Source organism: Chanodichthys erythropterus, chromosome 14 (assembly GCF_024489055.1).
Source record: "Chanodichthys erythropterus isolate Z2021 chromosome 14, ASM2448905v1, whole genome shotgun sequence".
NCBI lineage: Eukaryota > Metazoa > Chordata > Actinopteri > Cypriniformes > Xenocyprididae > Chanodichthys > Chanodichthys erythropterus.
In genome coordinates, this window is record NC_090234.1 from 23,284,005 (window position 1) to 23,304,449 (window position 20,445).

General features: G+C 37.9%; 1 protein-coding gene across 2 annotated transcripts; it reads right to left on the reverse strand.

Annotated features, from left to right (window-relative positions):
* Positions 1-21: 21 nt before the first annotated feature.
* On the reverse strand, positions 22-20,231 carry slc12a8 (solute carrier family 12 member 8). 2 transcript variants are annotated; one of them, XM_067410565.1, is made up of 14 exons: positions 19,737-20,231; positions 19,265-19,327; positions 18,964-19,110; positions 18,650-18,841; positions 18,321-18,552; positions 9,270-9,383; positions 6,434-6,521; positions 5,922-6,009; positions 5,039-5,185; positions 2,268-2,913; positions 2,101-2,192; positions 1,884-2,001; positions 1,140-1,200; positions 22-448 (listed from the first exon to the last, which is right to left on the reverse strand). In XM_067410565.1, the coding sequence occupies exons 2-14, from the start codon at positions 19,298-19,300 to the stop codon at positions 277-279; spliced, it is 2,133 nt and encodes a 710-aa protein (XP_067266666.1). In that variant the 5' UTR covers positions 19,301-19,327; positions 19,737-20,231; the 3' UTR covers positions 22-276. The 2 variants fall into 2 exon arrangements, with proteins under 2 accessions (XP_067266666.1, XP_067266667.1); XM_067410566.1 differs by having other exon boundaries at positions 18,964-19,135.
* Between the last annotated feature and the right edge of the window lie 214 nt (positions 20,232-20,445).

Genomic DNA, 20,445 nt, shown 5'->3' on the forward strand with positions numbered 1-20,445 from the left:
CTCAATGAAGTCAAGCAAAAATAAAAGACAAAACTTACTTTAGTAATATAATCTTAAACCTTACATTTGATTGCACATTCCCAATTTCCAAACACATTATTAGCTTCCTTCAGATTTTCCAGGAAAATAAAACTTCCAAGTCTTCCAAGTACTACCTGACAAATGCATTACATAAAAATATGAATTTCAAGCGCTGCTCAGTTCAGTCAAGATTATGTAGTCCCATGTGTCCACTGTTTCAGTCCAGCTGGTTAGCAGGGCACGGTTGTTACATGCTCAGTTGGACTGATGATGTACCATCTTGTCTGTGGTGGTGATAAAGGAGGAGTGATGGTAACGATCACGGAGGGCAAAGTCTGCATTTTCCTCTGTCAGCTGCCTGGTCTCCATGCCGACAGCTGACAAAGAGGGTGTCACCACAATCTGGTCCTGAAGGGCCCCATCTCGCCTATGAAGAAAGCCAATGATTGTCAAAGTGAGGTTCAGTTTTGAGTATAACCATAGTTTTTACTGTCAGCTTCAGGTGTCACAACCACGAGCCTTGTGATGCATACCGCAAACAAAAAAAACAACCAAAAATAACAAGTGGCTGGCTCTTCGCAATTTCCACAGTTGAAGGTGACAGTGTTATATATATATATATTATATATATATAACATATATGTATATATGGAATTGTGCATATTAGCAATTTTAAGGAAGAATTAATCTCTAGATATGCCAAAGTTTTTCAGGACAGTGGCATTAAAAATGGTAACATATTTGAAATATTCTGAATTTTACAGGAGGCATCAAGGTAACAAAATATCCATAAGCAAAACTGTATTATTTTGATTGGTGTTCCAAGGTATGTCTTTGAAACAATCAGTACTTATTTCTTTTGGATAAATCTCAAAATCTATACACATTTTCTATTTTTCACTGTTTTCTATAGAAGCATTGATGGAAATGCCACACCATTATTGTGGTATTTTCTGTATCCGGTAAACCTGCCCTTAAATATCATGAAAAAACATGTCGATCAGACTGCCTTTTCCTGTCTAAGTGGGTGGTTCTTGGTCACACAACGCTGAAACGTTGTGTTGAACACTTTATGTTGAAAATCAAGTGTGCCTATATAAGATTATGTAACGTCATACCTTCCCAAATTATGCAGCGAGGTCTTGAGCCACCTGAAGAAACTGAAGCGAGCTGCTGCACCTGTGGGCAGAGAATGTAACTTTATATTTTCTGACAAGAAAATCATTTAAAGTGATCATAAAATCAAAATATTGCAGTGTTTAATACAATTGATTTATCCATACACAGCATTATTTTATTTTTTTAAATTCATGTGCCCTCATAATCTTTAATAAAAATATTTCTCTTCTCTGATGATGTGTTTACTGGCGCGAGGATGGGACAACCTGTCACTCACATGAGATCACAGCAATGATCCAATCAACTCCCAATTGGCAAAATGCCTTTTAAAGGGAGAGTTCACCCCAAAAAAATTCTAAAATTCTGTTATCATTTACCCACAAAGAAAGATATCTGGAAAAATGTTTGTAACCAACACAGATCTTGCCCCCCATTAATTACTAAAGTATTTTTTTCCTTACTATGGTAGTCAATGGGGGGGGCAAGATCTGCTTTATAACAAACATTCTTCCAAATATCTTCCTTTGTGTACAGCAGAATAAAGAAATTTATACAGGTTTGAAACAACTTGAGGGGGAGTAAATGATTTTTGGGTGAACTATCCTCTTACCTTTATTAGGCCTAAATGTTTAAATATTAGACCACATATTTGGCTGAAATAAGCAGTTTATTATGAGCAAGTTGGTTAACTTCTCCAATTTTCCAAAGATTACTCAAATCAAATAAAAGTTAGGTACAATTACCTGTTGGTAAACCTGGGCTTGCTGTTCCAATGTAGAGAAAGAGGATAAGGGCGACTGTAATGTTAATCAATGCGTACATCCACTGGATGACAAACATTATCATAAAAGAGCACAATGCCTGAAGAAAGACAAAAAGATACAAATTAAAAATGAACTGAATATTAAAAATTTCAGGAACTGCTTTCAGTAAGCACTGGATATTTTTTGCCGAACTTACACCGATTAACGCAACCCAGTGATTGCAAAATCTGGCATAGACTGAACCTTGCATTGATCTGATTTCTGATCCTTCAAGAATTGTTTCTGTACCTGTGAATAAAAGGTATTTAAGGTGAAATACACTATATTGAGGAGTTATGTAAGGTTTTGTAGAGAGTTACTTACCATTCCTGTCTATCTGCTCTCTTGGGAGCTGTTCAAGTTCAACTGGGCCAGAATTAGGCAAAGACTGTTTCCTCTTGGCTCCTGCTGTAAGGTCAGACTCCATAAGTCCTATCTGGCTAGTGGCATCATCATCTAATCCAACAGATTGTTCCGCCTCCCTTTCATCTTTTCCTTTATCTAATGGCCCATTGCTGTTCAAGTCCAACCCAAAACTGTTCATCAGTGTTTCTTTAGCTGGAATCTTTGACTTCCTGCCCCGGGACTTGGAAGCAGGAATAGACACTCTCTGTTCTTCAGCGGTGTCTGTGCTGGGCAATGGAAATATTTGGTCCATGTCTTTGGTGAACTCCAGCAGAGTGCCGTTCAAAGAGTCACTGATGGCTCCACTGCTGCCATAATGGGGGTGAGTGCTGGACACGAGTGATCTTCTTGAGCTCGACTTCCTGATCAGCGTCTTCCTTTGCTGGACCTGCAGCTCATAGGTTTTCACCACACAGAAATAGCAATAATCAATTATGCTGTAGGTTAGCATGAAGTTGATGGTGACAATGGGAGCCAGTACATTGACTTGGCCAATGAAGATGAAGGCCATGGAGATCAAGCTGGTCAGACAGATGGCAGCCACAGGCGTCTTATTGGCCCCTCGCTGTAATACATAAAGAAATGGGAGAAAGGTAAATATATGGCTGTTCCAAAACCTAAATCAGTTACATTAAAGGTGCTAAAGAGGATTTTTCGTCGACTGAGAAACCAAAGACTGTTAGTGAGTTTTTGAAATGAGCGCATGCGTAAGAACAGCCCCCCCTCCTTCACAGCTCGTTTTGAGGGAATGCCTCCCAAAATTCGTGCACGAGTATTGGGACACGAGTCTTTACCACCGGCATTCGCTGTGTCGTGTTAGTGGATTCATTATGTCGGACTCACCGCAGGTAACTCATAATCTGCAGTTGTTACTCCTGTCTCCTGACAAAAACATTGCATGCGGCGTCTGTGGAGTGTGGAAAGTTACTGGAGCGCGCAGCCGCGCTCGTCTCTCACAAGGAACGTCATGGCAGTGATTGACAAGCCAGAGGGCCAATCGTTTATGCGATGATTGCGTAAATGATTGGCTGATGTTTTTAAGGCCCAACCTCATGCACAGATGATGTATATTAATATTATTCCTTTCAGTGCACCTAATAAATAGTCTTTTATCAGATAGTAAAGACAGTTTCAATTAATATTGCAAAAATTTATAAAACAGAACATCCTCTTTAGCACCTTTAATGTCTACTGCATACAAACAAGTTTGAAGATAGCTGCCTATGTGAAAACCATAGGAAATTCAATTGATTACAATAGATTTTGGTAACATGCTGCTAAGCTAAGAATGCAATACTGTAATAAAATAAAAATATATAATAGACAAACATATTTTGAGTAACAATATGCATTTCTATATTACCTTAAATTGCCATCTACATAGGCAGTATCAATCTACAGGATGTATCAATCTGAGAACTAGGTTTTAGAACAGAGTATGTGGAAATTAAAAACATGTATTCCTTTATTTAGTGTAAAGCAAATCAAAGTCAGTGACCTTTGTTGAAAAAAAAAAGCTGCGTGACTTTGGCAGTTCGATACACGCTCTGAACCACTGATTCAAAATAAAAGATTCGTAAAGCTTCGAAGCTTCATGAAGCAGTATTTTTATATCGCCCATCACTAGATATTGTTGAATAAAGTCGTTATTTTGTTTTTTTGCCGCACAAAAAGTATTCTCGTCGCTTCATAACATTAAGGTTGAACCACTATACTCATATGAACCGTTTTAAACATGTCTTTAATAACTTTCTGGGCATTGAAAATGTTAATTATCTTGCCGTCAATGGAGGCTTCACTGAGCCATCAGGTGTTATCAAAAATATCTTAATTTGTGTTCCGAAGATGAACGAAGGTCTTACGGGTGTGGAACAACAGGAGGGTGAGTAATTAATGACAGAATTAAAATTTTTGGCTGAACTAACCCTTTAAAGCTTTTCTAATTTTTTGCAAGGTTGCATTATGGGTTTTATTAGTTTGGCTCCATTACTCTCATTTCTTTCACACTCTTTGGTTTATGTAATGAGTGGAAGCATCCAGTTAAAACATCCCCCCCAAAAAAGACAACATCTTTCATGTCACCTCAGATCAGTCATTACCCAGATCCCATAAGTCTGTGGGATCAGGGCGCTACTGCTACTGGCTGGCACAGCTCCAGGTCCACCAGGGTTGGTCTTCTCTGTGCTTCCTGCGTTTGTTCTGGGACTTTGATTCAGGGCTAGATGTCTCAGGCGAGCTTGTAGCCCATAGAGAGGGGTCAGACAGAGCTCAGGCGAGGGAAAGGGTGTGCTGTGCTTTTTGAAAGCCACAATTGTTACAATTCATTCCTTCGCATTTTTTTAGAGCACACTCAGGCACACTATAATTAGGAACTTATCCTGTCTATGGAGCTACTCACTGAGCGTGAAAAAGTAAACAATGCATTAAAGTGGCATTAAAAACAAATGTTTAATTTCACTCATTATCCAAAGCATATTGTTAATCAGTTTGATCATTTATTAGTATCTGACATAACTCACTATAAGAACATCTCTGCCTTTCAATTGCTTTATATTCACAGAACAGATTTAGCCTTGATTAGCATCTAAATAAGAGGAATTTACAAAATGAACCAAAACCACACTGATTCAAATTCCCCTTGCTGAAAATAGCCACATTAATATAGTTATTATATCCCTACAAGCACCCACCCCTTTTCCAAGAAATCCGAGAGCTGGGATGACTCTCTCCTGAGCGATACACTGGAGGATCCTGGGTGCACCGTACAGGCCGCCCATGCAGGAGGCGAGTGAGGAGATGTAGAGGCCCAGCAAAAACAGGAAACCAACCAAGGAGACCTGGGAAAAAAACAAACACAGAGGGGAAGAGAGTGTAGGGGGCTCCACCCAGCTCTGTTCCGCTTGGCCAGACTGAAAAGTGCTTATAATGTGTTGAAAGTAAATCAAAGAAACCACGTGCAATCAGACAGAACACATAATGAGAGAACGGGCAATTACAAATAATACAGTAAGATTATGTGTATGGAACTTCTGTAGCACAATGATGTACTGTATAAATGCATTGTTTCAATTGTAAATTTAATATAGAAGAATACAAAAGATTTTATATCCATTGTTTTGTTTGTAATGATAGTAGTTCTGGTAGAGTGTTAACCCCCACACCACAGCCCACAATAAGGAACAGCTGTGGGTCAGCCACAACCGAGCTACAGGCTTACACATTCATAAACTATGTAGCTTAGTTCAGCAGTCCACTGTAATCTATGTTGACCGGCAGCTGTGTGGCTATCAGGCCAAGTGACAGGGTATGTGCAAGGTCAGTGCGCAACTGGGCTCCGTTCTCATTCAAACGCGTACACCAGCTGTAGCATTTAGAATGACCTTAAATGCCTCGGTTAAGAGGGCCTGCACATGAGTGGAATGACATTAGCATGAAAATAAATGCAAATATAACATTTTATCTGCGAATAATGTTATTCTCAAGTCTCACATTTAGCTCAGACAATGAGTCTTAGCAGTGGAAAAACCCATGGAAGATGGCCATCCTTTGAACCCTGTAATAACATCAGATTACCTTTTCCGCTATCAAGAAATCATAGCGCAGCGCCTCTCTGGTGCAAATGGCTCCCAGTAAGAACACAAAGACGAGATACAGGAACCACCTGCAGATTCCCACAATATGCAAGAGTCAGGGCTGAATTCATTCTATTTATAGAGAAATTATCTAACAAGGACTATCATGATTTTCACCAAACATATTAAGCAGCACAACGGTTTTCAACATTGATGATTATAAGAAGCATTCCTTGAGCACAAAATCAGCGTATTAGAATGATTTTTGAAGGATCATGTGACACTGAAGACTGGTGTAATGGGTGCTGAAAATTCATCTTTGGCATCACAGGATTAAATAACACAACATCAAGTCATAGTATCATACACTGTTTATGAAGGTTCATTGTGATTCCGTTTCTCATGTTTTCATTTTGGAGCCTGCTCTACAGTATTTGTATAGTCAATACAAAAGAGGCTAAATATAAACAAAGAAAGAATTAAAGATTATTTCTGTGGCTGACGGACACATACGAGGTGCAGACTGCGGCGAGAGTTCCCACGGGGATGTTGTGTTCGGGCCTCTGGAGATCTGAGCTCATGTTGAATCCCGCCATCACACCTACACACACAGAGGGTTACTGTGAAAACAAGACTGGAGACAAGGGGCCATCCAAAACCTGAACAACAGATAGATGTACATTATCAGAGCTCACTTGAAACACCTTCCTGACTTCTAACAGAAGCGAAAAGGAAACTTTGATCATGAATGAACAATTCATTTGAGCAACACAAGGCCCTAATCAATCTTTCAGTCTTTTGCAGGAGGCAGAGGTGGGTTTGTATTGTGTGTGGCAAAACAAGACGAGAATGGAGAGGGGAAATATGGGTTTCTTCTGACATTTATTAGATCATTATTTTATTTCTCTCATTTCTAATTTTATATATACTGGTTTTCATTTATGGGATTTTTTGCTTCTGAAAATAGGAAAGTCATAAGCGTCACAAAAGTGTTGTACTGTATGTTGGGATGAAGACATAATGCAGACTGAATTCAAACCTGAACAGACAACTTGCACTTATTAAATTATGTAAATGTTAAAGAATCATTATGCTAAACATTCACCACATTTGATAACACTTCTGTATTATTCTGCTTTCTAAAGATTGGACAGAAATCATGATAATAATTGGGATTATTTTTTCTATTTACAGCACTTGTTTTTAACAATGGGAAAAAAAAACATTTGCATATAGTTTTATTAAAAAAAAATAAAAAATAAAAAGTTAAAGGGTTAGTTCACCAAAAAATGAAAATAATGTCATTAATTACTCACCCTCAGGTCGTTTCACACCCGTAAGGCCTTCATTCATCTTCAGAACACAAATTAAGATATTTTTGATTAAATCCGATGGCTCAGTGAGGCCTGCATTCAAAGCAATGACATTTCTTCTAAAAACAAATTTAAAACAGTTTATGTGAGTACAGTAGTTATATTATATAGTTAATATTATAAAGCGAAGAGAATACCTTTTGTGCACCAAAAAAAAAACAAAAAAAAAAAACTTTTCAACAATATAGTGATGGGCGTTTTCAAAAAACTGCTTCCGAGCTTTATGAATCAAATCAGTTACTCGGATCTCCTATCAAACAGCTAAGCTGCTGAAAGTACGTGACTTTGGCACTCCGAGTCACTGATTCGATTCGTAAAGCTCCAAAGCAGTGTTTTGAAATTGGACCATCACTATATTGTTGAAAAATATTCTTGTCGCTTTATAATATTAAAGGTATAACTACTGAACTCGCATTAACTTTTTTAAATATATTTTTAGTACCTTTATGGATCTTGAGAGAGGAAATGTCATTGCTGTGAATGCAGGGGTCACTGAGCCATCGGATTTCATCAAAAATATCTTAATTTGTGTTCCGAAGATAAATTAAGGTCTTACGGGTGTAGAACAACATGAGGGCGAGTAATAAATTATATTATTTATTTTCATTTTTGGGTGAACTAACCCTTTAAGTGTAAATCGCTGATATTTTCTAGATTTGTTTTAGCAATTTCTTTAAGTACAAATGTCAATAAATCCAATTATTTAATTGTGGAAACAATTATTTACAGTGCCTATAGAACAGGGGTGGGGAACGCTGATCCTGGAAGGACATTATCCTGCAGAGTTTAGCTCCAACCCCAATTAAACACACCTGAAGCTAAACAAGGTCTTCAGAATTACTAAAGTTACAGGCAGGTGAGTGTTTTTTTAGGGTTGGAGCTAAACTCTGCAGAATCAACATTCCCCACCCCTGCTATAGAAAGTCATCATACCCTGTGAAAATTTTAACCTTTTGTCACATTACACCCTGGAAAATAAAAGTCTTAACTTTGAAATGTATGCATGTACACATTATAACCCTTACCATCAAAGTCAAAATAACATTTTGAAACATTCTCAAGGATTATTCAAAACTAAAAAACTAGAATAACGGGTTTTAAAAAGTCATCAGTCCCTGATTTAATACTTTGTACAGCCACCTTTTGCTATAAAAACAGCCATTAATCTTTTTGGATATGTCTGTACTAGCTTTGCACACCTAGATTGGGGAGTATTTGCCCATTCTTCCTTGCAGAATTGCTCAAGTTCAGTCAAATTCTGTGGTGAGCTCTCTTCAAGTCTATCCACAGATTTTCTATCGGATTTAAGTCAGGACTGTGACTTGGCCACTTAAGGACATTCACCTTCCTATTCTTAAGCCATTGCATTGAACTTTTGGCAGTATGTTTAGGATCATTGTCATGTTGAAAGGTGAAAGTCCTGCCCATCTTCAGCTGTCTAGCAGGAGGATGCAGGTTTTCCTCAAGAATTTGGATGAACTTGGCAGCATCCATGTTTTGTTGTCTTTGTAATATCACACTTAGTATTTTTCACACAATATAAAAGGGTTTTCATACATAAAAAAAAAAAAGAAAAAAAAGAAAAAAAAGAAAAAAAATTACATTGCTGCCTTTATATTTTAGGAACAGGGTTTGAAATCCCCTGTCCAAGACTACCTTTTCAAGCAGACTTTGGGTGCGGCTTGCTGGCGCCATATAGTGACACCATGCAGGCTCAGAGTGAAACCTCATTACGCAACAAAAATGTGTTAACTATGAGATGAAAATTTTCTAACATGAAAAAGATTTCTGGGAAGTCTACATCCTAAATCAAACCACAGCCACTAATGTACAGCTGCAAGAATTTGAGGCTACCAAGTAACTTATACAGGCGTAAACTTCACTAATTGCAAAAATAAATTCTCATATCAGCATAGTATTGTTTAATCAGTGGTTGTTATCACAGTTTTACTTTTCTTGTTTGTGTGTGTAGTCACCTGTCGCCGCAGGAAAGAAAACCCCAAACACGGTGAAGAAAGTCTCGCCAGCTGTGTAGTCTGGCAGAGTGTTCTTACGCAGCAGTTCCTCCGAATAGCCAATGAATCCATGCTCTGCAATAAACATATTCAGCACAAAACAATGTTAGGAATGACTGTTTATTGCAACCTTCAGTCTGCCTAAAGTGCTTTATGGAAAAAGTCTGCACTGACACAGTGATAAGAATCAGATTCATCTCTGAAATACCGCAGTCTCCACTGAGTATATGTGACAGACATTACACACACAAATGTTTTCCTGTAAATTAGAATATTTGTTTTGAAAACCAAAACGAAATATGTTGGCCTTTTTGAAAAATAAGACCGATAAGTCTAAATATTTCATAACAATAAAAACAAATTTCAAAAAACCTAACCTTCCTGAAGAAGAATTCATGTTCTGCATTCGTTTAAAACACAAGTTTGCATCATGTGGTGACGACATTTACTAGAAAACATTCCCCTGTACAAGACCACAAACTGCCATCCATGACATACAATATTGATCTATCGCACACCGATACAATAACCTTTTTCACCATGAAATCAAAGGGAGTGGTTCCGTAGGGTAATGTGGGACAGATATCTGGTTTGAAAAATTAAAGTTTTAGACTCCATAGCCATGCACAGGCACAGCCCCAGGTGTCTGCGGCTGACCGTCACCACCCTTTATGTAACAACCCAGGGGGACAGACGCCCCGCCAAGATGCGTGCAAACCAAGGGCCGGCCTTTTTCTTGGGAAAACATGCCAAGTTCAATAGTTCTGTGCCGAGGACATGATGGAGGGAATGCTGGACTAAGCTCTGGGTGTGTTCACAGGCAAACAAAACAATCCAAGAACAGGCGCCGTGGAACATTTACGTAAACAGTACTGAGAGATATCACCATTCTGCTAAACCGTCACTCAAGAGTGGTATTTTCATTCAGGGAGGCAGTTATTAAGGTCTGGATAGCAATGACACTGTATATTTCAGATGGTTTATATACTTGTGTACAATTACTTGTATTCCATACCGTACAGTACATGCCACAGATAGGTCCTCTTAATAGGTTAGTTCATGCAAAAAATAAACCCGGTCATCATTTACTCACCCTCACGTCATTCCAAACCAGCATGATCATTTTTTTTTATTATTGAAAAACAAAAACAGCACCATAAACGTAGTCCATAAAATTCATTAGCTATATTCCATGACTTCTAAAGCCATACAATATTTTGTGTGAGGAACAGGCCAAAATACAAATACACAGCAAAATCGCCAGAGTTAAATCAACTCTGCTCAGAGAACATATGGTCCCTCTCTACATAGAGTTAAAATAACACTGAAGCAGAGTTAAAGTTAATTTTGCTGTTCACTGATAATCTTTCACATATCATTTATGGATAATATGAAGATACAGGAGAGAAAATTTTTCAGCAAATAATGCATTTTCAGGTTTCCTGGTTTAACTGCTCAAGACAAACAAGAGACTCATGAACAACCATCACAAAACATAAAAACAGTCATGGATCATCAGGTAACCACACACAGTATTGAGAATCAATGGTTCCCAAACTTTTAAACTGGGTTATTTTAATAAATTCAGCTATTGTTTTGTCTTGTGGACTATATGTAAACATCTTTTGTGTAAAATATCTTACTCAGGACAGTACTAAACAAAAAATAACATGCATTTTGTATGATCTCTCTTGTTTTTTTTGTTTTTTTTTCACAGATTCTGAAAGGGGTTCCCAAACTTTCGATCCCCACTGTGTGTATAATATTATATATATATATATATATATATATATATATATATATATATATATATATATATATATATATATATATATATATATATATACACACACATACAGGTTTTTTCCAAGTCCAGCAGAACCTTTGTTCTTGAAAGAAAATAAAATGTTGCTCATGAGGCAAATTTTAGGGCTGCATTATTTATCGCGATAAAACCGCACATGATTTGGGGAAGGCTGCGATTATTTTATGCGCAGCTTGTCAGAGCTGTGCTGCGTTCACACCGAACGTGTCTGGGGCGTCAAATTCGCGCCAGACGCGTCTAGTTGGACGCTTGAACATTTTGAAGTCAGACGCTTCAGACGCGCGTAAAATTCGCTCAATTCGCGCGTCTAAACAAAGTGTGTTCAGACGCGAATTTGCGTCATGGGAGGGGCTTTCATCTCTTTCTGCACAGATCCTCTGAATAAACACATAATCTCGTCAGTTGGAAACCTGTAGCGGCAATTAAACACGGTTATGCCGGCCGACTTTTGCTAGCTAGAAGGTGGGCTAGTATCAACGGCTAAAATCATGCAAAAAGTTTTACAACTAACCAGATTGTCCGATTTCTTCGCTTATTCTCTTCCAGGCAAGGTCCTTTTTATTCCTGTCTCGATAAAAAATATAATGACACATCATAGAGCTCAGGGTGGCCACACACAGCGACATCTTTGTTCTCTTCTCCACCACTGATTACATCATGAACACGTTACTACCAAAGCAGAGTCCCTGATTGGTTAACGCGCCGCGAATTTACGCCAAAGTTCAGATTTTTCAACTCGGGCGTTTGGGGCGTCTGAGGCGTCTGATTTACACGTTAAGTCAATGTAAACGCGTGTCTAGGTGTCCTGCGGCGCGAATCAAGCGTCTAGCGCGGCGCGAATCGGCCGTTGACACGCGAATTGAGCGTTCACGCGGCTGACGTGCGAATTGAGCGTCTGACGCCCAAACGCCCGAGTTGAAAAATCTGAACTTTGGCGTAAATTCGCGGCGCGTTAACCAATCAGGGACTCTGCTTTGGTAGTAACGTGTTCGGTGTGAACGCAGCATAAGGCTCTGTGATCAGTAGTGAATGCTTCACCATCTGAAAGCCAGAGGGCGTTCTTGCGCAGAAACTCTAAATATGCCCTGCCGCAGAAGAAGATAACACGTCATATCGCTGTAGCTGAATAGACAGAAGACTGAAACGCTCTGATTGATTAAACATGACTAATAAACACGGCTGCCTTATTCTGTGTAAGAAGCCACATCAATTCACAGAAGGACACTCAGCTGTCGTTATGAAGTGAGTTTGGAGTAAAAACGTTATTAAATGTTGTCTTTTGTTGGACAAGATGTTAATAAATGCTTCTCATGGAAAGATGCTTGACGCATGTTGCTTTTTCAAATGTACATTATAAGCGACTCAAACTCGCAGTGCTTTCAGATGGATTAGCATTTGGAGCCATACTTCATTGACAAGCTACACACAAAAAATAAAGCGCAGCCTTTGCGATTTCATAATCGCACTAAGAATCGCGTTTAAGAGATAATCGCATTTAAATTCAATGTTATTTTTCGTATCGTGCAATAAATCATGCAGCCCTAAAGTTTTTTTCTTTGTCTTTTTGGCATATTTTAATGCTAGTTTTGTCTTATTTTAAATCATTTTAAGCTATCTTGAGGCCCCTTAAGAAAGAAAGATGGCAGTGGGTTTGGGAGGGGGGAAGTGTCACCTCTGCGGAGACAAGGCACTCATCCAGAGAGAGATCTACAGGGCCCTGGCTATGTAAGTGCATGATCCATTTCCCTCTTGGTTATCTTGTGATGGGAAAGAATGCGTTCTCTTGGATTAATGACATGTTTATCCAAAAGGAAGTCACCACCCTTTCAGAAGCCCTGCCTGTTCCTACACTTCACAGTTTCTTGGCTACAAGGAGAGAGAGCTAGAAAGAGAATAAGACACAATAGAGATGATCAGGAGAAAGAGGAAGAGAGGAAGTGCATAAAGAAAGTTTAGGTATATGCAGCCTTAGAAATAACAGATATAAAGTACTCCAATTATAACACACAAGTAGTTAAAAAGAAAAACACAACATATGCATTATCTTTACATAATTACATTGATTTCTGAACTTTCCTAAAGCTATGTTAAGCGTTTTTTGGAATAGCAAGTGCAAGAATAAAGGCTTTGACGTAGTCTAGTTTGCATCTCTTGATCTAAACAACCTTCAGTTACACTGCCATTCAAAAGTTTGGGTTCAGTACCATTTTAATATTCATCAAGATTGCATGAAATGGTTTAAAATTGACAGTAAAGACTTTGTTGCAAAATAAATAAATTGTTCTTTTGAACTTTCTATTCATCAAGGAATCCTGAAATATGAAAGTATTATGTAAGAATATGTAAAATTCAACCATAATTACATACATTAAAATAGAAAATAGTTATTTTAAATTGTAAAAATACTTCACAGTATTACTTTTCACTTTTTTTTATTTTTGATCAAATAAATGCAGTCTTGGTGAGACTTTCAAAAACAACTTCTAATTTTTGAACAGTAGTACATGTAACAGTTTGGTGTCAAACCCCCCCCCCAAAAAATTAAACCGCATATATTGTGTATTGACTCATGAATGAATAGAAATGTCATTCCCTTAAGCATGAAGTACAGTCCATAAGCATGAAGTACAGGCCGTAATGACACAGCGGATAAGAGCAGGGGCATTACTGTTGCCCTCCCTGCCACCTTTCTAAGCATTTTGATTGCAGTTTGGATATTTATAGTGAGAGTCCTTCTGATCTGAAGATTTGGAAGAGGAAGTGATGATGTGGACTCTTCTAGTGAAGAACTCGGATCTGCTTCCTGTCTGCTCTTTTGTCTCAGGCCAAAAATGTGGGTGAGCCCGGTCAACACCCTTAACCCAAAACTATGAGCGCATGTCAGTTTCCTGTCCAACTCTGGGCGCTTAAATAGAGTGTCTTTGAGTTTAGAGCTGACGAAAACAGAGCAGATCCTACAAAACACAAACATCATACCTTCACAAAACTAATTATTATGCGAGTGAAAATCAAGCTAATTCTGAGGAGATAAGTGAAATGATTCAGTTTCATTTTTTTCACATGAAATCTAAGTGTTATAATACAGCAATATCTTCCAACCAACAGTATTTGCAACAATAACAGTCTAAATGTCTACAGTAGGAAAGCTCTTCTTACAGCTCCTCTTGTGTGGTAACAGGCAGGAGGAAAGGGACAGAACTAGGAGGTGCTCTCATTTTTTTAATCTAGCACAAATGCGCTCACTGCAATGGTATGAACACTCTAGAGGATTGTCCTCACATTTTCTTCACCTTTTCCAGCAATAACATTTTCAAATGATTTGACAAAACATTGAAGTAGGTAGCAGTATTACAAAAAAATTAAATAAATCATCACTCTTCTCCCATTCTGGCTACATGAGCCTAGGCACACTGGTGCCCGATGGTAGATTGAGTGTATAATTCAAACATATCCTTTACCAAGAATTATTTCACAACCAAGATATGTGCTCAGCCTCTAAGCTTTCTTCGGCGTTTTAGGCCTTAAAGGAATAGTTCACAAAAAAAAAAAAAAAAAACTATGCGACCTCCTTCTTTATCATTTAAATATCCAAGACGTTCTTTTCCAAAGTGAATGAGGACTGGGACTTTCAGACTCCAAAATGTACAATTGTACATTGTAATAATCTACAATTAATGATGTCCATATGACTCATGCACTATATTTCAAATCTTCTGAAGTCATACAATTTTAGCTTTGTGCCAGTAAAAAGAAATAATAAAAAGTCATTATTCATAGAAAAACATGAACAAAGACCAAGCAGATTTTGTTCCAAATATTTTCCTCTGTGTACTGCATAAAGAAATGTATACAGGTTTGGAAGAACTTTAGGGGGAGTAAATGATGACAGAATTTTCATTTTTGGGTGAAATATCCCTTTAACTCACTCGATTTGGTCGCAGTGGTACCATCTCACTGGAGGGCAATATTTTCAGTAAATAATGACTGAAATGCCAGTCTGTTCCTCACAAATACATCTATCAAATGACTTAAAGGGTTGGTCATTTACTCACCCTGGCTCATGTCTGTAAGACTTTTGGCCATCTTCAAAACACAAATGAAGATATTTCATTATATGATGAACAGATTTAATTTATTCACATATAAACATTCATCAATGCACACATCAGATATGGTAAATGTAAGCTCAAGCATGCTTGCTTGACATGAGAGGATCATTGTCATGTGTTACGCAATGAGGTTTGACCTCGCTCATCAAGAATGTATGGTTTAGTTTCTGTTTAGATTCGCTGATGAACGCATTTTTAATTTTTGGGTGAACTAACCCTTTAAGTCTTGCAATATAGTGCATTAGTCATATGAACTTCTTTCATTATTTTTTTAACATGGTTTTGTGTCCTTATTAAAGCTTGAAAGCCCCAGTCTTTATTCACTATTATTATATAAGAAGAGTACTTCAAAATACGTATTGTGTTCCACAGAAGAAAGAAAATCACACAGCTTATGAAAGACAAACAGTCCAATTTTAGGGTGAAATATCCCTTTAAATTGCCATGGAATATGGATGTGCTGAGATCTCTATATCATCAAGGTTATGAAGCTTTCCTTGCGCTGACCACCTGGCCTTGACTACGTGATTAACAGCATTATCAAACTGTAAACACATCTGCACAGCAGCTCCTTTTTTCCTGCCACTGGCAGGTAACCCGCCCATGCGGCGCCCGGCCTAAATCGTGCAACCCCCTGGAGTTGTGCCAATGGTGAGATCACTTTATAACCACAAAGCTTAATTGGAAAAACCTGGAGGAACCAGCACCTCCTTTTCCCACTGCAGCCCAAGTCCAGCTCCTAAAAGAGATCAGAGCAAGACGACAGCCGCAGTAGCAGCAGTTAAAGGGTAATGTCTCATATTCAGTCCATTACACCCCAACGAGTGTGACTTTCTCTGTAGAGAGAGCGAGAGTGAGAACACCATCTTTCCTTGAGTCTTGCCTCCTCTCTGGACAGGAAACCAGTAATCAGGAGAACAGGAAGTGTTGGGATGGATTTCCTGCAAACCCAATGTGAAAGTACATACTGACCTCGTCTGAAGTGGGCAGCCAAAAAAAATTTAAAAATTACAATGGACTAAGAATGCCTGCATACTTGTCCTTAGAGCAAGTGACTATTAGATATCTCATGTAAATTGTTGCAGGAAGATTAGTTGCTATTATAAACCTATATTAAATTGAACTAAGTATACCTCCATAATAGTCTTATAAAAGAGATTTTACCCCCTCTCATGATTTACATATGCTCACTTCATGCAGTGAAACTTTAAGCACAAGCAGATTTAAATGCCTTAAAAATATAAAATGTGTGACAGAGCTGAAATTTCTGTGATTATAGCTTGGGAGAACTTTAACAGGAATTTGTTAGATGTTTTGCCATATTCCAGTTTTTAGACTATAAGCATGCTCCATTTCATTTAGATACGCTTTCAGTCAAAAAACATGAAATATACCTAATATTAATTAAATAATATTTTTTATTAAATTAAGCTAGTTCTAGATCCAAGATGACTAGATGACAGTAAACAACGGGAAAACAAGTGATTTCACATTCCTGTTCCTTCAACTTCCATATTATGATTGGTTTTGGAGTTCAATCAGTGTGTTTATTTTAGAAAGAGACCTCTGCACTCCCTAGTGGCCTTGTGCACACCTTCCAGCAGATGCAGAGCGGTTGTTGGAGGTCTAACTAGCTTAATGCCTATTCTGTCAATGCCAGATCACAGCCTGGAGCTGGTATGCAAAATCTTGAACTGTTTGTCAAGCCTAAATGGTTTCATGGAAAAAACTGAAACTGATAAATAGTAAATACATGTAAATTGCCATTATAATACAAATATCAAAAAGACTCTTTTAAAAACACACAGGATAGCATTGTTTGGGTCATGGGACAAAGCTACACTTATGTTACCCTGACACCTACTGGACAGTTGTTGCAAGGACACGTTACCTCATAACTGGAGTTCTGTATGATCAATATGATCAATTTTTTATATATAATGACCTCATAATAATAATTGGAGTTCTGCATGATCAGAGGACAACTTTTAAATGAGACCATACAAGCAATATTTAAATAGAATTACATACACTACTGTTCAATTGTGCTCAGTAAGATTTTTTTAATGTTTTTAGAAGAAGCCTCTTATGCTCACAAGGCAGCAATTCTTTGGTCAAAAACTACAGTAAACAGTACTGTTGTGAAATATTACAAATAATAAAAAAAAAACATTTCTATTTTAATATATTTTAAAATGTAATATATTTCTTTGATGGCAAAGCTGAATTTTCAGCATCATTACTCCAGTCTTCATTGTCACATGATCCTTCAGAAATCATTCTAATATGTTGATTTGGTGCTCGAGAAACATTTTTTATTGTACATTTTGAAAACAGTTCAAGACTCAAATGAAGTTTCTATTTAAAATAGAAATGCATTGTAACAATCTAAAATTCTTCACTGTCATTTTTGATCAATTTAATACATTCTTGCTGAATAAAAGTAATGATTTCTTGAAATCTTACCAACCCAAACTTTTGAACAGTAGTGTATATGTTCTGTCACTTGCGAGCTGAATTCAAATACTTTTCAACTACCACAATAAATGCATATCAAGCACATAAAAAGACAGAAATAAGAACTTGTGAAACTAGAGAATTATAGAAATAAAAGAAATGTATGCTGGTAAAAGAAAAAAAAACAAAAAAAAAAAAAACACCAAATTTAGCATACAAAATGACTTGAACTATATCCTCGTCTGGCAGGTTTGCCAGGAAATGTGCAAAGAAAGAAATGTCAATATGAGAAAGGCAGGCACTGTTTAGTAGGGCCTGTGAAAACAACACTGCAGGGCAAGAATATCTTCCTAAAGCACTACTTTATGGTATAGTAATGGTTTTATTTTGGATTTTAATAAATACATGAACTAATATAGAACTGTGCCAGAAACTGATTATTTCATTTTGCTGAATAGAAGCTGAATATGGGATCTACGGTGTTGGTTTCATCAAAGACTTCCAGTTAAAAACACAAAACCTAGCTATACCTTAAGATACAGAGCATATGTTGAACTCAATACTCTTGGTTTATCTTATTGCAAATGAGCCCTGATGTCATTGGCATTCACGATAGCTCACCTGGATCTAGATGACTAAATGTCCCGATGACAAAATCCAGAGTGGACATGGCTAAAATCCCCAGCAGAACCAACTGAAGGCGTATAATCCATTTCACCCCGGCCAGATTAATCCCAAGAAGGCCAAGCAGAACGGCCACAGAGATGCCCCTCACTGCCCACATGCTCTGTAAGCTCAGCACCTGCGCAATGGACTCTGCGAAACCAGTGATGTACATCGCTCCAGCCACACACTGCCAACAAGACACACGATTGTCACCAAAGTTAGAAACAGTGAACTGACCACCTACTGTATATGCAATATAATTAATGTAGGCATGAGCTGCTCACCTGTCCAAACACATACAAGAGCCCCACAGTTCCTCCAACCCTCCCTCCGAGCACAGTGGAGATCATGGAGTAGACCCCACCGTTACCCACGCTGCAACACTCACACACACCGACACCTGACATCACCGTGATCACAGCGACCAATACCACCATGGACACCAGAAGCATGCCCAGCAACACACCTGTGTTACCCTAAAGATGATCATATGGAAAAGGAGAATTAACATTTCCATTTGATCCCCATTTAATAGCAGATTGTCTGATACACATATACACAAAATTCATCTGGAAACCTGTAATAAAACGTAACTTACCACAAGCCAGCCAGTCCGTAAAAAGAGCACCACCCCAAAAATGTTGATCATGCAGGTAGTGAAGACTCCATCCCAGGTGCCGAAAAGAACAGGTTCCCAGACGAAGAGCTGCACCTTCCACCATGGTCGAGCATTACTCTGGGAACCCTACACAAACCAGTGTCACTCAAATCTAAATAATTCACCATTAGTGTCAGATCCACCACCCAAGGTAAAAAAAAATAACAGGTCCTGAACTTATGGTTTTCATTTATTGCAAACTTTTCCATTTGTATGGCAAAACTTACAGATAGGACATTACCTGTGCGTCTTCATGGAATAATTCTTGAGGATTCATGCTCCCTCTTGGGCAAGATTACAGTAGCTGGATCCAAAAGTAAAGACTTTAGTATATTCAAACATTGCCTTACAGAGGCTATTTAACAACATTTGCCAACTAGGCGATGGCCACGTAGCTTAAATACATTAAAGCCAACAAAAGCTGTCTGTTAATATGTGACACATTGGGAACTACTAGCAATCGACAGGCAAATCATATTCAGCATTTGAACAAAATTTAAATATTTAAGATAAAAGGCAAACTAAGTATTTGAATTTCACGTGACTAACTTGTGTGGTACTGACTGTGTTTTACCAAAATTATACAGTGCAATGGCTCGTTGTGAAGTCTATTAAAAACGCCAGCGGCCCTAAATAAACGAACAAAATGTTGTTTTGTGAAATTGTTGAACTGTAAATTCCTTGGTTAATCATAAAGACAATCGCACACATACCTGTAATCGCGATATGCTCCCGGATGCAGCAGCAGGTGGAGAATGTGAGAGCCACGGACACACCTGAGTGCTTTGGTGGTCCAACTCATTTCCGTGAATCGGTTCTTTTGAACGGTTCGTTTAGATTCCACTATTCTATTACGTAGGCCGAAACTTCAGTAAACATTATTTTTTAAAAAGTTTTGCTTTTTGGATAATGAGATAACTTACTAAATTGTGCCGCATTAGTCAAAACGATTCGTTTACGCATAGGACATCATGTAAACACTAAACTTACGTCGGTGATGTTTTCAATATCACTGTTCCCTCGAGAGAATAAAGCTCACGGCAGTGTTTTAGTATAGCTAGTAATTAAAATCGCTTGATTAATTTATTTTCTAATTATTTAATATAGGCATATGCCAGTAAAGTTATATATTTGAGTAACCCAACAGCTGTCTGTTTGCCGCTGTTATTAATGGAAACGCTACGTGTGCAATAAACGTCATTAAACAAATGTGTTCTATCAGCGCCACCTCAGGTGTGTTTTCAGTGTAAGTTACCTCACTGTTCTAGTGTGTCCATATTGACATTTTCTGTGATCATTTCTATAACCAGCTAGCTGACATTTGTCACATAAAGTCATATTAAAATCACTATAAGATCACTTTAATTTTGGCCTTGTATAAACGATTAAAACCATTTTTGTAGCCTCACAGGAGGAAATGTG